This window comes from Prosopis cineraria, unplaced genomic scaffold (assembly GCF_029017545.1).
Source record: "Prosopis cineraria cultivar Desert tree isolate PC_DT_omini unplaced genomic scaffold, ASM2901754v1 PC9, whole genome shotgun sequence".
In the NCBI taxonomy this organism is placed as follows: domain Eukaryota; kingdom Viridiplantae; phylum Streptophyta; class Magnoliopsida; order Fabales; family Fabaceae; genus Prosopis; species Prosopis cineraria.
This window is the reverse complement of record NW_026555340.1, coordinates 21,279,101-21,295,418: the sequence shown is the minus strand read 5'-3', so window position 1 is coordinate 21,295,418 and position 16,318 is coordinate 21,279,101. Positions and strand designations below refer to the sequence as shown.

Genomic DNA, 16,318 nt, shown 5'->3' with positions numbered 1-16,318 from the left:
TAAAGCGAAAGAAGGAGCAAAATTTATGAAAAAACAAAACGTGTGGTAGGTAGGTTAGCGTGTATATACAACTCACGAATTTACATACCAGGGTTGAAAAAATAATAGATTGGCCAAATGCAACATTTTTTTTTAGATAGTCAATTTTTTTAAAAAAATCAATATTAATTTTCTCATTAAATTTTTTGATAATCAAATTTAAATATTGTTGAATTCAATTAAAAGTATGTTTCACAATAATATAATTCACGAACTCGAATTTTAAAATTTATATTTAAAATAGTTATAATTTCTCTCTTTGAATCAAAACAATGCTAGTCATATTTTCTTTATCATATTATCAGCATGCCTTGATTCTAATGGAATGAAGTATTACTGCTTAAATATGAGATCTTGTTTGAGTTTTTGTGAATAGAAAAGAGTGAAAAAAACAATTATTGGAAGAGCTGTTTTCAATTAAAACCCGCTACTTATATCTGATTCTATCAAAGCCAAATTCAAAAAGAAAAAAAAAGATTTCTTATAAGATTTTACAGCACCTGGAACCTATTTTTTCCCGAACTCACGCCCAACCTGTCTTGCCAGATCAGATTCTATGGTTTTGTTCTCCCTCTAACGCGCACAAGCCCCCGCGTGAAATCATCCCATAGTTTCCAAAATTTATCCAAACCAGAAAGAAAATCATCACAAGAAAATAAACCAGGACGCGCAAACTGTATAAACAGCCACTGATCTGATCTTGAACGTCCGATAATGCCACGTCATCCGTCGAGGGCTCATGTGCATGACGTGGCGACATCGTGACCGTTGAAATAATCCCACCTGGCGATGAAAATTGGAGATTTGGAGGGAAAGTGAGGGAAACTATTGTGAAAAAGAAAAACAATCCCAATTAGGAGTTTTCTGGGAAAAAATACGCACTTGGAATTGGTAATGTGAACGAGAAAGGGGAGAATAAAAATGAAAATAATTTCAGAGAGAGAGAGAGAGAGCGCGCAATGGTATGGTACTTGTAGAGCAGAACTGCTATTCCGAGCCCAGAAATCTCGCCCTGCTGCTTCTTCCTCTATCCCTCTCTGATTCGCGTAACACGGTAGCACTCCGATCAGTTTTGTTTGTGTCGGGGAATTGCGGCCTCGGAGCAAGAATTACCTGAGGGATTTGGTGAGTTTCACTGGTCAAGGTAAGTTTCCTCGAAGATTCTTGCTTTGGCGTTTTGGTCTCTTCGGGTGCTTCTTTCAAGGAGGAGTCTTTGTCGCATTCGGATTGTTTTTGCCTCAGATCTCGCAGTGTGTGCTGGGGGATTTCAGTAAACGGTGATTTAGGTTTTTTTTCCTTGGTGAATTCTTGGGGATGGATTTTGCTGGGGAGGTTTACGCGATTTAAGGGGGTTTTGGTTGTGGTTTTTCATGTAAATGGAACGGGGAACGAGATCGGCTGGCGCTTCCGGAGTTGTAGTGACAAACAGAAACTCTTCGGGCTGTTTAATTGTTAGAAAGAAAGGAGATAGGTTGGGTGGTGGATATGGCTCTTCTAGTAGCTCTCGGAAGCAGTATGAATCAAAGGTTAGGAAAAGGCCCAGTGTGGCTAAGAGTGATTCAGAATCAAGCGATGAGTTGCTGATGCCTCCTGTAAGAAGGCTTGGTTCTGAGACTATTCGTGTCTGTAATGGGTTGACTGCTTTTGAGCAGGGTACAGGAGAAGGGAGTGAAAGTGGTCGAAAGAGGGATGGAACGGAGCGAATCAGACATTATGAGGATTCTGTGTTTGACAATAATGATTTGGAGCAGAGGGAAACAAAGCGGAATAAACTGGACGTGTTTGATTTTGATGAATATGATGATGTACAAATGACTCGAATGAGGAAGTCTGATGATGATAACGGAATTAGTTTAGGAGCAAGAAGGTTTGTGGAACCAATGCATGATGCTTCAAGTGGCATTAAGAGGGAATGTGAAACAGGGTCAGGTAGACACATTGTTTATAGTAGAAAGAATTCTTATTATGATAGGGCTAGTAGCTTGTATGTAGAAGATAATGCTAACCAGAGCAGGTTCAATGCAAATAGGCCTGATGCTCAGCTACCTCTGTCTTTGCTGAAAAATAAGTTTAAATCAGATGAATCCATTAGGGTTCAGGGGAAAAATGGTGTTCTAAAGGTGATGGTTAATAATAAGAAGGCTGGCCCATCAGAACACTATGGTCACCGCAAACCTATGGAAAGCAAACAAAGTTTGAGGACTGAAGCCACTGCCAAGAAGAATACCATGGTCCATCCTTCACCGTATTCAAAACCAAAACTTGTTCAGAAGCCAGGTTCAGTTGTTAGGCAAGAGAAAAAGAGGATAGCATCAAAAAAATCATTTTCAATGAAGAACAATAAGGGCCGTGCTTGGGATTCAGAGGACAGTGGCTCATTATCGGATCAGGAGTTAGCAACTACTAAAACTCGCAAGTCTTTGAAGAAGGTAGGTTCTGAAGATGAACAGACTCCTTTGCGTGAGAAACTCCCAACTACAATCATGAAAGAAGGAAAAGTGAAGCGGGGTAGTGGCACTGAGAAACAGAAGCTGCGAGAAAAAATAAGGGAGATGCTCCTGAGTGCGGGATGGACTATAGATTATCGGCCTCGAAGGAATAGAGACTATCTTGATGCAGTTTACATTAATCCAGGGGGTACAGCCTATTGGTCAATCATCAAAGCCTATGATGCTCTGCAAAAGCAATTGAATGATGGTGATAATGAGGCCAAGCCCATGGTTAATGGTTCTTCCTTTGCTCACATCTCAGATGAGGTGCTGAGCCAATTAACAAGGAAAACTCGGAAAAAGATGGAGCAAGAATTGAAGAAGAAGAAAATAGATGGTAGTGAGAGTGAGAGTGACAGTGAAAAAAAACCCAACCGTAAAAGATCTGCCAGTGACAAGCATGACATGAATAGCACGGATAGTGATAGTGATGAAGAGAAATTGAGCTCTTTTATAAGGCAGGGAAGTAAGTCAATGAAAAATAAGATTTCAGAAAATGTTGTTGCCAGTGCTAGCTTTAAATCCCAGAAATCCACCCATCGCATGCATGATGAAACTGACAATTCATTGTCTGAATGTGATCCTCATCTGTCACATGGGAGGAAAAGTAGAAAACATGGAAGATGTACTTTGTTAGTTCGGAGTTCTAGCAAGGGATTGAATTCAGAATCTGGTGGTTTTGTTCCGTATACTGGCAAAAGAACAGTGCTTTCCTGGTTGATTGACTCTAGGACAGTTGCATTGAGCCAAAAGGTTCAGTATCGGAGACGAAAACGAGTAGTGCTGGAGGGATGGATTGCAAATGATGGTATTCATTGTGGCTGCTGCAGTAAAATCCTCACAGTTTCCAAGTTTGAGATTCATGCAGGTAGCAAATTGCGCCAGCCATTTCAAAACATATATTTGGATTCAGGAGTTTCTCTTCTACAGTGTCAAATAGATGCATGGAATAGACAAGAGAATTCTGAGAAAATTAGTTATCATTCTGTGGATATTGATGGTGATGATCCAAATGATGACACTTGTGGTATATGTGGAGATGGTGGGGCCTTAATCTGTTGTGATGGCTGTCCATCAACATTTCATCAGAGCTGCTTGAGTATTAAGGTTTGTCTAGATATTTTATTAACCACGTGACATCTTTTTGTTTCTTCCCATTTTATTTATACGGATTATTGTTCACAGTAACTGTATCACACTGAATAGAATCAATAGATGCGTGATATCTTGCACGTGTAGCACTATAGCTTGTTTGATATTTAGATGTTTGGTTGAATGAGTTTTCTCATTGAATTAATGTGCCTGTTCCCAAACCTTGATAAGAAAAATTCACTAATTTGTTATAGTCAATGGTTTTATTGACTTATAGAATACTTTTATGCCTGATAATTAATTTGCTATAGATGCTTCCTCCTGGTGAATGGCATTGTCCAAATTGCACCTGCAAATTTTGTGCAATAGCCAGTGGGACCGTTAAAAAAGGAGATGCTGCTGCATGTGCTCTACTTACTTGCAACTTATGTGAGAAAAAATGTACTTACTTTATCCTGTTTAGATTTGAAGCTCTTTCAATTTTCTTATGTATACCTGTTTTAATATATTTTGCTGTTTGCCCAGACCATGAATCTTGTGCTGAGAAGATGGATGCTCTTTCTAATAACTCTAATGTTTCGGGCTTTTCTTTTTGTGGAAAAGAGTGCAAACAGGTACCTCTTATATTTTATTTACATCTTCGCTCTCAACAGCTTATTGTTACTCTCTCCCTCTCTCTCTGTGCGGGAGTGCCCAGACATTGCTTGAGTTGTAATAATGGTTTTCTTTGCCATGAGTTGAATCATAGGATTATAGCATTTTTCCTTTTCTTCTTGTTTTTTTCTTTTTCAAAAAATTGGTAATTGTTAGTTCTTTGTATCTTTGTGTTAAACTTCTCTAGCAAAAAGTGGCACTGAGGGAAAAAATATTTAAAAAACTTAACCATGTAATATTGACCTGGAAAAAAAATTGCTTTTTATTGGAGAAATTGCTAGCAAAGATATGAATATAGTACCTTGGTTTTCTTTTCCTTCTCCAGAAACTATAGAAATTTTAATTTTTCTGCTCAAAATCCTGATTTATACTACTTGACCTTTGTATGTATTTTGGGAATGCTTATTATGATGTTGACTGATGGATTAGATATTCAATTGAATGTTCTTGTCTGAAACTTGAGTTATCTTCAATGAGCTTTGGATTGCCAAATGAGTTTATGAGAAGGAGGACATATCTATTTGGAATATTTAGTAAGGAAATGGAATAGGGTTTAAAGGTGTAAACCCCTGAAGCGTAATATTTTCAAACTCTCATTCCCTTATTTTTTGATAAATGACAGGATCAAGAGCCAAAAGGGATTCAATAAGCAAATTAGATTTATCAAATAATTGTTCTTCTAACCAGAATACCCAATATTTTTTCCCCTATTTAATCCCAATCTAAGTGTATCTTGGTAAACAAGTGATCAAAGATGCTTTTGCTAATTGATATACATTGAGTTGATCTCAGTTACAAAAAAATGCTTGTAAGTGGGAGATTTATTTTCTTTTCCTTCTTAATATTCATCTCTGAATTTGCTTATGAGACAGAGTATGGTTTGATGTACGCTGTGTTACAAGAAATTTGACTAATGAAGGAAAGATAAAATGAGAAATAAACGTTGCACAAGAGCATGATCTTGATGTATACCTTGTATTCTTTGACAGCTTTTTGAGCACTTGAAGAAGTTCCTAGGTGCCAAGCATGAACTAGAGGCAGGATTTTCGTGGTCTCTTATTCATCGAACAGATGAAGACTCAGAGGCCACTAGTAGAGGAATTTTTCAAAGGGTTGAATGCAACTCCAAGCTAGCTGTTGCACTGACTATTATGAATGAATGCTTTTTACCCGTTGTTGACCGGAGGAGTGGGATCAATTTGATTCATAATGTTTTATATAATAGTGGGTAAGCACTTGCAGCTTGAAATCATGGAGTAGCAATATATTCTTTGATGGAGGAAAACCCCTTTTTTTTAATTATAAAGAATGAATACTTAGCTCTGATTTAATGTCATAATTTTAATCTCTCTAAAGTTGCTATTGATAAATATTGTGTTTAACCGTTTACCTTCTAACAATATATGCTTAATTTCCTAAAGTTGACCATTCTGTTTATTCCAAGTTGGAGGAAAATGAATTTAGCAGTTCATAAACGGGATTTTACGGAAGTCTGGTTGAAGTTACTCAATGTTTAAATTGCTTGCAGCATCATCTGCCATGAACTTCTTTATTGTACTAACGTGCTCTATGGAACAGTGGATTCAAATATCGAAGTGCATAATCAAATTCTTGCCTCTAGACAAACATTAGACCATGTCCTTATTCTCTGCAAAAAAAAAAAAAAAACGTAGTTTTGCCACAGAAAGTACACCTATGATCTTTTTAGCATATTACCCTTTCCATACTAGTAAAGGATATCTGATTTAAGACCTGGTTAGCTGTATTACCTGTCATTAGGTTTGCAAAAAATATGTTTAATCTGACTTCAAGAATTGTATGACGACAATAACCCCCAATAAGCTTTCCAAAAGGGGATGTCATCTATTTCTTGTGTATAGTTTATGGCTTTCTACTTCCTTATAAAACACTTCTATAGTTGTGTGGTTTATGGGTTTATATTTTATTTGACATTTAATGCTGGCTTTATATTTGAGTAGTTATGCTGACTTGGTATTTGAGTCATTCTGTTAGTTGATAGGATGAGAGAGAAGCTGGTAGTTTGTGTGTGACTAACTCCCTTTCACTCCAGACAGTTATTGGCGACTGCGTGTGACTGAAAGCACTCAGGAAATGATTTATTGAATGATTTTTAAATTGCAATGGTTATCTGGAATCTTCGTACCATTAATTGCCATGAGAGCATGGCTTGTTTTCTCCCTTTAAGATGTTTCATGGTGTTGCTGTTTTCTTTACTTTTTATTTTTTTCAGGTCAAACTTCAGTAGGTTGAATTATAATGGTTTTTACACTGCTATTCTGGAGAGGGGTGATGAAATCATTTCTGCAGCATCTATCAGGTACTCTGCCTCAGACCTTTTTTCCACTTTCCTTCTTCTAGAAATCTTCATGGAAACCACAAGCTAACTTATTCAGCAAATCTTTTTCTGGGGTTGAGAGGCTAAAATTAAAACCTGGAGATTGGGAAGGATTAAAAGTCAATTGATTCCATATGCATATTTGACATTTGTTGGTTAGAATGGCTTGGAGAATACTAGTAAGGAAGGAAGCTTCATAAGTTGAAAGACTCCTCATTCTTCACTGTTTTGCTAAGAAATTTGTGTTATGAATTGATGCTTCTAATGAATAAGCATAATAGACGCAGGCAACCACTAGCCATGTTTTTGCTTGATTTCTTCACCTTTCTTGAACGAATATGATTTAGCTTTGCTTATTTAGCTGAACAGGAAAGAAAGGCCGTGATCTCGTTCTCCATTTTTTCATGGATTTGTTAGGATGGAAGATTGCATTTATGTTCTACAAAATGATCCTCAACTTTACAGACATGTCTATCAGAAGTTTATTTAAAAACCATTTTTGTTTGGGTTGTAGAGGGGGCCCAAGGCCTGCTACATAGAAAACAATTGCATGCTCAAATGTGAGTTTCCATAGCGTCCTCTCTATATACATGGATCTAACCCTAGTTGGAATACTGGGCTGAAAATAGATGCCTAAAGAATTAGATAAACTTTGCTGAGCTATCTGCATGGCAATTTGCCTTGTGCTAGGTGTGAAACACTCTGATCTTCCACTACCTGCCAACAAGTTCCTGCAACTTTCCATGTATTAAGTCCAGCTTTGCCATGCAATGTCCCTCATCCCCGAGCCATGAAGCTAAACTCACAGTCTGTTTCTGACTTTTCTTGTCTAAATCTCATCTCCTGTGCTAGTTGAACCCTGTAAGCGAAATACTTTTAAATTAAAATGGTCACTGTTACAAAGCACTTTTAAGCAAGTTAATGATAATGATTACAGACTATTTGGTTGTCTGATAGCATATTTGTAACTTTGATATTGAGTGGCATGCATTTTGTTGGCAGGGCTCAGTGCTGATATGTTTTCTTGTCTATGCGTTGTTAATAATTTCGTACTTAGATTCTTGAGTAGTCAAGGTGCCTCTATTAGGTTGCATATCTTGAATTGGATTAATATTTATGCTTTTCTTTTCTGTGAACATAGGGAATGCACTTATCTGTAGGCTGTGTACTTTATTGTTTCTAGGTTCCATGGGACTAGGCTAGTGGAGATGCCATTTATTGGAACTCGCCACATATATAGGCGTCAGGGCATGTGCCGCCGGCTTTTTTCTGCTATTGAATCGGTATACTATGAGAGCTATGGTTCTTTATGATTTTCTTTGCCTTGGTTATCTGCATCAAACTTTTGTAGGTATTTTCTTTGTTGCACTTATCTTTCACAATTTTGACATGCATTTTTCTTTTTCCCTCTTGGAAGGCCCTCCGCTCTATGAAGGTTGAGATAATGATTATTCCAGCAATTGCTGAACTCATGCAAACATGGACAATGAATTTTGGGTTCACGGATCTTGAGGAATCACTTAGGAAAGAACTGAGGTTTTTGAATATTCTGGTGTTCCCTGGTATAAATATGCTACAGAAGGTGCTAGTAGAGAAAGGAAACTTTGAGGGGAACACAACTGCCTCAGGTTTTGGTCTCTTGTTTCGTTTTATTTTATTTAACTTTCAGCGAATTGTTTTTGCCCCTTGCATAAGTTTATTATTTTATTATGATAGGTGTTGAGAAAGTGGAAAATGCAGACAAAGTTAGCATTAAATCAAAATTGGCTGATAGGTCAGCTGATTCCTCGAATCATCAAGACCCTGATGGAAGCGCTAATATGGATTCAAATCCTGTCAACGAGATATATGATGAATGCTATGATGCTTCTGAAGAGATTAAAAATCAAGTTTTATCTGACAGGACTGTGTGCTCTAAATCTCATTCTGAGGATAGGCTATCAGACTCAACTTCAGATAAATGTTCTTCCCCCTCTGATACGAGTCATGTTGCACTAGAGATGGAAAATTATGTGCAAGATAATTTGAATACATCTGGTGAAAGTCGGGTCATTTCTCTGCATGATGCTTCTGTTGATGTACATCGATCAGATGCTCCAGATTGCCCTGAAAACTGTACTTTGGTTCAGGAAACTGCTCCGACTGATCCTTCTTTGAAAGGAGACCTGGTTGAGCCTGTTTTTGACCGGGAAAGTTGCTTACCCACTCTTGTAAATGGTGATTCATCTGAGCATGACGTGAATCCAGTGGTGAATACTATGTTGCTGTCTAGAGAGGTTGGCAAGAATAATACTAATGAGATTCATAAGGCTGTTCCTTCAAGTGGGTTATCTGAAGAAAATATCACCACCCAGAGTCATGAAAATGCAGATATGTCTGATTCTATACTCAATCATGCTGATGAGAGTTCCTTGCAAATCAGTTCTGGTTTGAATGGTGAAACCATGTGTCAAGAAGGAAATTTACACGTAGGCACAGTTGCTTCAGAAAATATGCGTTCTGATGAAAATCGCATAAATGCATCGAATGATAGTTCTGAGACCGATCAAGAGTAAGAGAAGTGCTGTGTCTAATAAAAATACTGCCAATGTGTTACTCTCTCCTCACAAAGTCCTTTTTCCGAAGCTGCAATGCCTTGCATGCAATCAATTTTTCAAGGCTTTGAAAGCTATCTATGATGCTTCATGATGTGGTCTGAACTCTGGATGGTATGAATAAACCCCTATTATTTTCAAGAGATTTAAATAGTGATCAATACCTTGCATCGTGGATGAGTATGGATTTTTTTTTTTTTTTTTAAGGGGCTGAGCTAAGTTGATTTCTTGTCCTTGTTTCTTCTGCCGGGAAGATACAATAATGCTTTGTGCAGAAGATTGATTACACGCCTGTAATACGTGATCTTCAAGCACTTGCTTGGTTGCATTTGTCAGTATCCATTTTGATAGATGATTGACAGAAAAGCAAGAAGCGGGTATTTATAGTTTAATTCCAGCAGCTTCGGCTCAGTTTTGTGGCCCATGTGATTTTTGACGAGGAACTAGCATTGTGTCCTTTGTATTACACGGAAAGCTTATGTGAATGATGGTGTCAATCTAATGACATTTCATGAAGTTTTTATTTCCTTCATCTTGTCTCTGCAATTAAGTTATTTGATGTCAATGCGGAAAACTGAAGCTTGTTTTGAAGAAGCAACGGCAAGGGTCCTTTTTTTTTTTTTTTTAATTTCCAACTTTAAGTATCAATAGTGGCAAAATAATTTGAAAAAATTAATCAATTAGTTCATATAATTTTGACTTAGTTAAAATTCAATTCTTAAATTTTAACTCTGTATAATGTATAATTTAGTCTTTATAGTCTTGATTTGTTTATAATCCAATTCTTGAATATTGACTTTTATAATTCAATTTTTATAATTTTATCTAATTAAAATATTAGTCTTTACATTTTAGGAAATAAAATCTATCATCTTTATCTATATCTTATTTATGGCAGGATGAGTAACTTTTCTTTTACTTTTTTAATTTTTGCATGGTAAATTTAAAAAACAAAAAACTATATAGTAGATAAAATTAAATGATAATTATAACACTACAGGTTAAACAAAAAAACATCTGTGAGACTTACAATAAAAAAAATAAATTGTAAATATAAAAAACTTCAGATAAAAAAAAGTTTGTAACCTCCAATAAAATTACAAATTGTAGAAAAAAGATGGTTATGCAATTTAATTGGAAATTTTTTATTTTTAAAATTTTAATTTACATAGAATATAAGTTCTAAATAAAATAATTTGTGCTAATATTTTTAACATTTTAAAGGTAATGAATTGTACAATAAAATAAATCATTTTTTATACTTTTAGGAGCTATTTCATTACCGAAAAGTATGATAATGAAATGAATTATATAAATAAAAGTAAAAATAAGTCTCCATTTTAGTATGATAAATTAATTGCACATTTATTCTAAGTGTCATCCTTTTCACAGAAAAACCTAATATCATAAATGTGAGAACAATCATGGCATTCACAGACCTAATGAATCATGACTCCAATTATGATTTTTCTATATTAATTTTAATTAACTTACTTTTTTTAAAACTTTATCTATATGAAAAAATTTCAATCCCATTTTTTATATTTTCTTTTCACAAATTTAAACTAATTAAAATTTTCTTCCCTCTCCATTATTTTAAATCCAGATTATCCTTAGCAAAATCTAGTTATAAAGAATAAAGTTATTATTAAAGTTTATAGACTAATATTTTAAATGAATAAAATTATAGAGGCTAAATTGTACTGAGTTAAAATTTAAAAATTAAATTATAATTAAGTCAAATAGATCAAGTTACAATCGAGTTAATAGTATAAGGACGAAGCAATAAATTTTTTCAAATAACTTATACACACACAAAATTGTCCATCACTTTGATTTTTTGCGACCAGCATTGGCCATCACTTTGATGATTTCTTGAAGATTCAATTTATCACACTTATTATTAATTTTTTTAATGCATCCTACATTTGGGTCCAACATCTTATAAGAAAGCATGCAAATCATTAAAATTACGCCAAGTAAATATAAAATAAAATAATTGTCTTTGCTTGTCATTCAAAACGAAACCACACATAGACCTATTCCTTTCGATAAAAATCAAATGGTGGAGAAGAATGTGTGAAAAGGATTCATATCTCTTGCTTTTTTTTCATAACTAGATCCAAGCTTGTGGCTTTATTTTTATATATTTTTAAAATTATTTTTTTTAAAAAATCAATGTTAACATGGAGGTTATGATAATGAAAGGGATAGTGGGGGAGAATATTAGAGATAAATGAAAATAAAAGAGAAAAATAAGAGATAAAGGGAAGTAGTTTCGATTAGTTTTAAAATTAGTGTAGTTATTATCTTTTTAAAAATATTTTTAGAAATAATTGAAGAGATAGTGGGAAGATATGTGGGATAATGGAGAGATATGTGGAAGTGAAGTAATTTTATTTATTTTTTTAAATAAACAATGAAATATAAAAATATAAAGGACATGTGGCAACAGATATGTGGGAGTGATGTTGTTTTATTTACTCTTGAAATAAAAAATAAAACATAAAAATATACTAAAAGACATGTAGCGTCACCAAACATAAACTTACGGTTCTACTTTTAGATAGATATATAAATAGATAGATAGATGATTCATTATTCTTTACAATTGCAAAACTAAATAATTGTAAAATGCCTACCAAAATAATAATAATAATAATAATAATAATAAATAATAATAATAATAATAAAAGGTTTGCTGAATGCCTAAAGATACATTGTGACATTTCAAAGTTTTGTCATTTTTTCTCCAAAAATTACATTAATAAAGTTTCCATGATATCTTTAAGATACTTTTAAGATTATTGTTGGTAAAAACAATCTCACAACTAGGGCAGATTAATTTGGATGTGAGATGATTGTAGTACTCTTAGATTCTGTTTAGTTATTAGAAAGGAATATAATGGAATTGATTAAAAAATTAAAATTAAAATAAATTAAATCATCATTTTTTCTCATTATTAATATGATAAAATTTATTATTATATATTACAAAAGTAAAAATTATCACATTCTCTAAAAATTTCATGAATCATAATTCTCAATCTCATGAATTAAATTTTACCTCTTTTTTATAAATGTGTTCGCCTATTTTTTTATCATTTTATTTATATTTTTATTTCTTTAACCCATTTCATTCCATTTCTTTCTATTAAAAAAATTAAACCTTAGACTTTTTAAGATACCAGGCGATTAAAAAAAAAATCACGAATAATAACAAGTTAGTTCCATGTATTTCGAGAAGATCGAAACATCAGGTGCTGGAAACAAAAACCTCTAATGCTTGTTGGAAGAGAAATGCTAACCAAAGCTTTTGGCCAAAAAAAAAAAAAACCCCACCAAAGCTAAAGTAAGTGCCATCTCAACGGATCCAATCAATTGCTTTTTAATTTCCCAAGAAAAAATGTAAAGCAATTGAATGCTGTTAGTGGAAATTAAGGGTTGTAATCATGGAGGGAGAAGTGCATTGTGAGAGGTGGGAGTTGTTAAATTGTTCAAAAGATATTTGTGGTATGAGATTTAGGGTCTGTTTGGTTCGAGGGGAGGGGAAGGGAGGTGAGGGGAGAGGAGGGGAGGGAAGGGGAGGGGGAGGAGGGGGAAGGGAGGGGAGGGGAGCTCCCCCCCAATTTGGAGGGGAGGCTTTGGAGGGGAGGGTCCTCCTAACCAAATGAGGGGAGGGGCTCCCCTCCTCCTAACCACATGAGGGGAGGGAAGGGTTCCCTCCCCCCCCAACCAAATGGGGCCTTAAAGATCTTTGAAGCTTTCAATGATGTTGGTAAAAAACAAAAAACAAAAAACAAAAAGCTTTCAATGATGCTTTATTGCAAATATCCAAAAGATTATCAATAAGCTAGCCTGTTAAGATTTGGACGAAGCTGTTAAAAGATTTCTATTTTTACCAGCAAAGCACTAGATTTAACTTGTAAGGGCATATCTATATAATTATAAGTATGGATTTTGAATTTTGAAAATGCCACCAAGTTAAAATCTTTTTGGGAACTCTTTGTTATCTTTTGTAACCTTATCAATCTAGATTAATTTGGACCCATTAAATTCATTAATGAGTATATTCAATTTTTTTTATATTTAAGATTAAAATATATAAAATTTTTCTGAATTTCAAAGTAGTTATACAAAATTCACTTTACCTTTAAAATTTTAAAATTAACTTCCTTGATCTTTTATCTTTTTTTTTTCAACCACAAACTTCATTATTTTTTAGTTATTTTAGTAATAAAAGTTGCTATATTATATTAAAAAAAGGCATAGTAGTTTATATGGCATTTGATGTTAACTATAGCTTTTAAAAAATTTTATCTATATTATTTTGTTATTATTAGCTTACATGGAACGCCATATAAGCTATTACAATTTTTTTTAATATGACATGTCTATTTTTATTAATAAGATAACTAAAAAATAATAATAGAGAAGTTCGAGATTAAAAAAATCAGGAAAGATAATTTTAAATTTTTAAAGGTAAGAGCATTTGTGCAATTGCCTCAAAATTTTAAAAAAATTGTATATTTTAGCCTCTTACAAAATATAAATTTTGGCCTTTGAACTTTTTCTTAATTATTGATTTAAAATAATAAGTCTTAGTAATTTTTTGACTGAGTACAACTCAATTTTTGTAATTACTTAACTTAATAAAGTACCACAGTTGAGCTGTATTAAATTTGAGTGAACATTTAGGGGCTCAGTTAATAATTGAGATAAAGTTCAAAGACAAAATGTTATATTATCTCCTTTTTTCTAAAAAAAACAAAAAGCAAAATCAAACAAAAGGAGTAAAGAACTGGGTTTGAATAAAAAAAACCCAATCTAAGCAAACATTGTTTTTGCAATAGACAAACCCAGAAACCTTAATTTTATCGAAACAGTAAAAGGCCTAAAGAAAAGAACCAACGACAATCTCAAGCCTATCACTTGTTTTCTAAAAACCCATAATCGAGTGAATGGCTGAATAGATCCAATCTTTTGATCCTCCTTTATACCTTTAGAGTGTGTTTGGTTCAAGGGAAGGGGAGGGGAGGGAAGGGGAGGTGAGAGGAGAGGAGGGAAGGGAAGGGGAGGGGGAGAAGGGGAAGGGGAGGGGAGCTCCCTCCTAATTTGGAGGGGAGGGGAGGGGCTCCCCTCTTCCTAACCAAATGAGGGGAGGGGAGGAGAGCCCCTTCCCTTCCCCCCAACCAAACACACTCTTACTCATATCATCTTTGTGTGTGCATGCCATTCCTCCTATTCCCCAAATCTTCTTCAAAATGTATCAATAGTAAGGTCAAATTGTATAAATAGCCACTGGTCTAATCCAAAACTACTCAATTTTACCACGTCACCCATAACAAACTAGACGTCATACTCTTATGATGTGGCAAGATCATTGCCATCCAAATAATCCCTGTGGGTGCTAAACCTCAAATTTGGAGGGAAAAAGGGAGTGAAAAATATATTGCATGTATTCTAGAAAATACACAACTTGGAATTGAATATGGAAACGGAAACATAAATTGGAAGAAGGGAGAAAAAAGGGAAATAACTTCAAAGACGAGAGAGAGAGAGAGAGAGAGAGAGAGAGAGAGTAATGGTTGGGTATTTATGGAGTGTAGCAATTCCAAACCCATAAATCTCCCACTTTTCTTTCTATCTAATTGGTGTCGCTCTCTGATTAGTTTAAGTTTCATTAGGGAATTGCGTCTTAGAGATAGAGTTTTTACCTAGTGAGGGATTTTTGTGAATTTTACAAGGGCGAGGTAAGATTATTTGAAAATTCTTTTGCTTTTCCCTTTTTGTCATGTCAATGGTTTCTAGCAAGGGGAAGGCTTTATGGCATTTGGCTTATTTTGCCTTAGATATGTTAGTGTGTGCTAAGGAATTTCTGTAGATGGTGATTTAAGGTTTTATGTTTGGTTTTCTCGGGGAATATCTTGGGATATATTTTATATAAGAGGTTTACAAGATTTAAAGGGGTTTTAGTTTTACCTTTTCATATAGATGAAATAGGGCATGAGATCAACTATTCCTTCTGGGGTTGTGGTGAAGAGTAGGAACTCCTCAGCCTGTTTAATTGTTAGAAAGAAAGGAGATGGGTTGGGTGGTGGGTATGGTTCTTCAAGCAACTCTCAAAAGTTGTATAAGCCAAATATTAGGAAAAAGGCCTAGTATGGCTCTAAGTGATTCAAAATAAAGTGATAAGTTGCTAATGCCTCTAAGTAGAAGGCTTGGTCCTAAGACTATTTAAGTCTATAATGGATTGACTACTTTAGTGGTATAATGGAAGGCAATGAAATTGATAAAAAGAGGGATAGAGTGATGTAAATTAGGCATAATGAGGATGCTATGATTGAGAAGAATGGTTTGGAGTCGAGGGAAATAAAGAGGACTAAAATGATAGTGCTTGATTTTGATGAATATGACGGTATGGACATAGAAAAGATGAAAAAGAGGTTTTTTTTTTATGATAATGATGGGGTTGGCTTTGGGGGTGAAGATTTATGAGACTAATGCATGCCACAAGAATTGGCTTTAAGAGTAAATTTGAAACAAGGTCAAGCAGACACACTCTTGATGATAGAAAAAACTTTTACTATGACAAGCGTGGTAGATTGTATCTAGGAGATACTATTGACCTCAACAGGTTCAATGTGAATAAGGATGATGCTCACCTATATCTATACTTGCTGAGAGATAAGTTTAAAGTAAATAAGACCATCGAGGTTCAGGGGAAAAATGGTGTTCTGGAGGTTATGGTTAATAGAAATAAGGTGGGTGACCCATTAGGATACTATAATCACCTCAAGCTTATAAAAAACAGATAAAATTTGCAAACTAAGGCCTCCACCAAAAGGAACATTCTAGTCCATTCTTTATCATATTTGGGAAAAAAAACTTGTTGAGAAGCCTAGTTTAGATGTTAGGCCCGAGAAAAAATGGGTAGCATCAAGAAAATCTCAATCAATCAAGGAGAGTAGGAGACATGATTGGGACTCTGAAGAGAGTAATACATTATTGAATCAAGGACTAGAAAATGCAAAACCCTTTAAGTCAATGAAGAGAGTAAGTTCTGAGGATGATAAGACTCCTTTATATAAAAA

At 34.5% G+C, this 16,318-nt stretch overlaps 1 protein-coding gene across 2 annotated transcripts; it reads left to right on the top strand.

The window, feature by feature from the left end:
- Window positions 1-934: 934 nt before the first annotated feature.
- On the top strand, window positions 935-9,756 carry LOC129320061 (uncharacterized). Of its 2 annotated transcripts, XR_008595615.1 has the most exons (9): window positions 935-3,635; window positions 3,932-4,061; window positions 4,146-4,234; window positions 5,264-5,502; window positions 6,526-6,612; window positions 7,814-7,913; window positions 8,048-8,258; window positions 8,347-9,338; window positions 9,432-9,756. XR_008595615.1 is itself a non-coding variant. In XM_054965209.1 (8 exons), exons 1-8 carry the CDS (start codon window positions 1,416-1,418, stop codon window positions 9,183-9,185), a joined length of 3,915 nt encoding a protein of 1,304 aa, XP_054821184.1. In that variant the 5' UTR covers window positions 935-1,415; the 3' UTR covers window positions 9,186-9,756. The 2 variants fall into 2 exon arrangements, 1 of the variants encoding a protein (XP_054821184.1); XM_054965209.1 differs by having other exon boundaries at window positions 8,347-9,756.
- The last annotated feature ends 6,562 nt before the right edge of the window (window positions 9,757-16,318 follow it).

What these genes read in the sequence shown, in the direction of transcription:
- LOC129320061 (XM_054965209.1), top strand. Translation starts at nt 1,416, where the DNA reads ATGGAACGGGGAACGAGATCGGCTGGCGCTTCCGGAGTTGTAGTGACA. An exon ending in AGAGCTGCTTGAGTATTAAG is followed by an intron (nt 3,636 to 3,931) that starts GTTTGTCTAGAT and finishes AATTTGCTATAG; the next exon opens with ATGCTTCCTCCTGGTGAATG. An exon ending in AATGTTTTATATAATAGTGG is followed by an intron (nt 5,503 to 6,525) that starts GTAAGCACTTGC and finishes TATTTTTTTCAG; the next exon opens with GTCAAACTTCAGTAGGTTGA.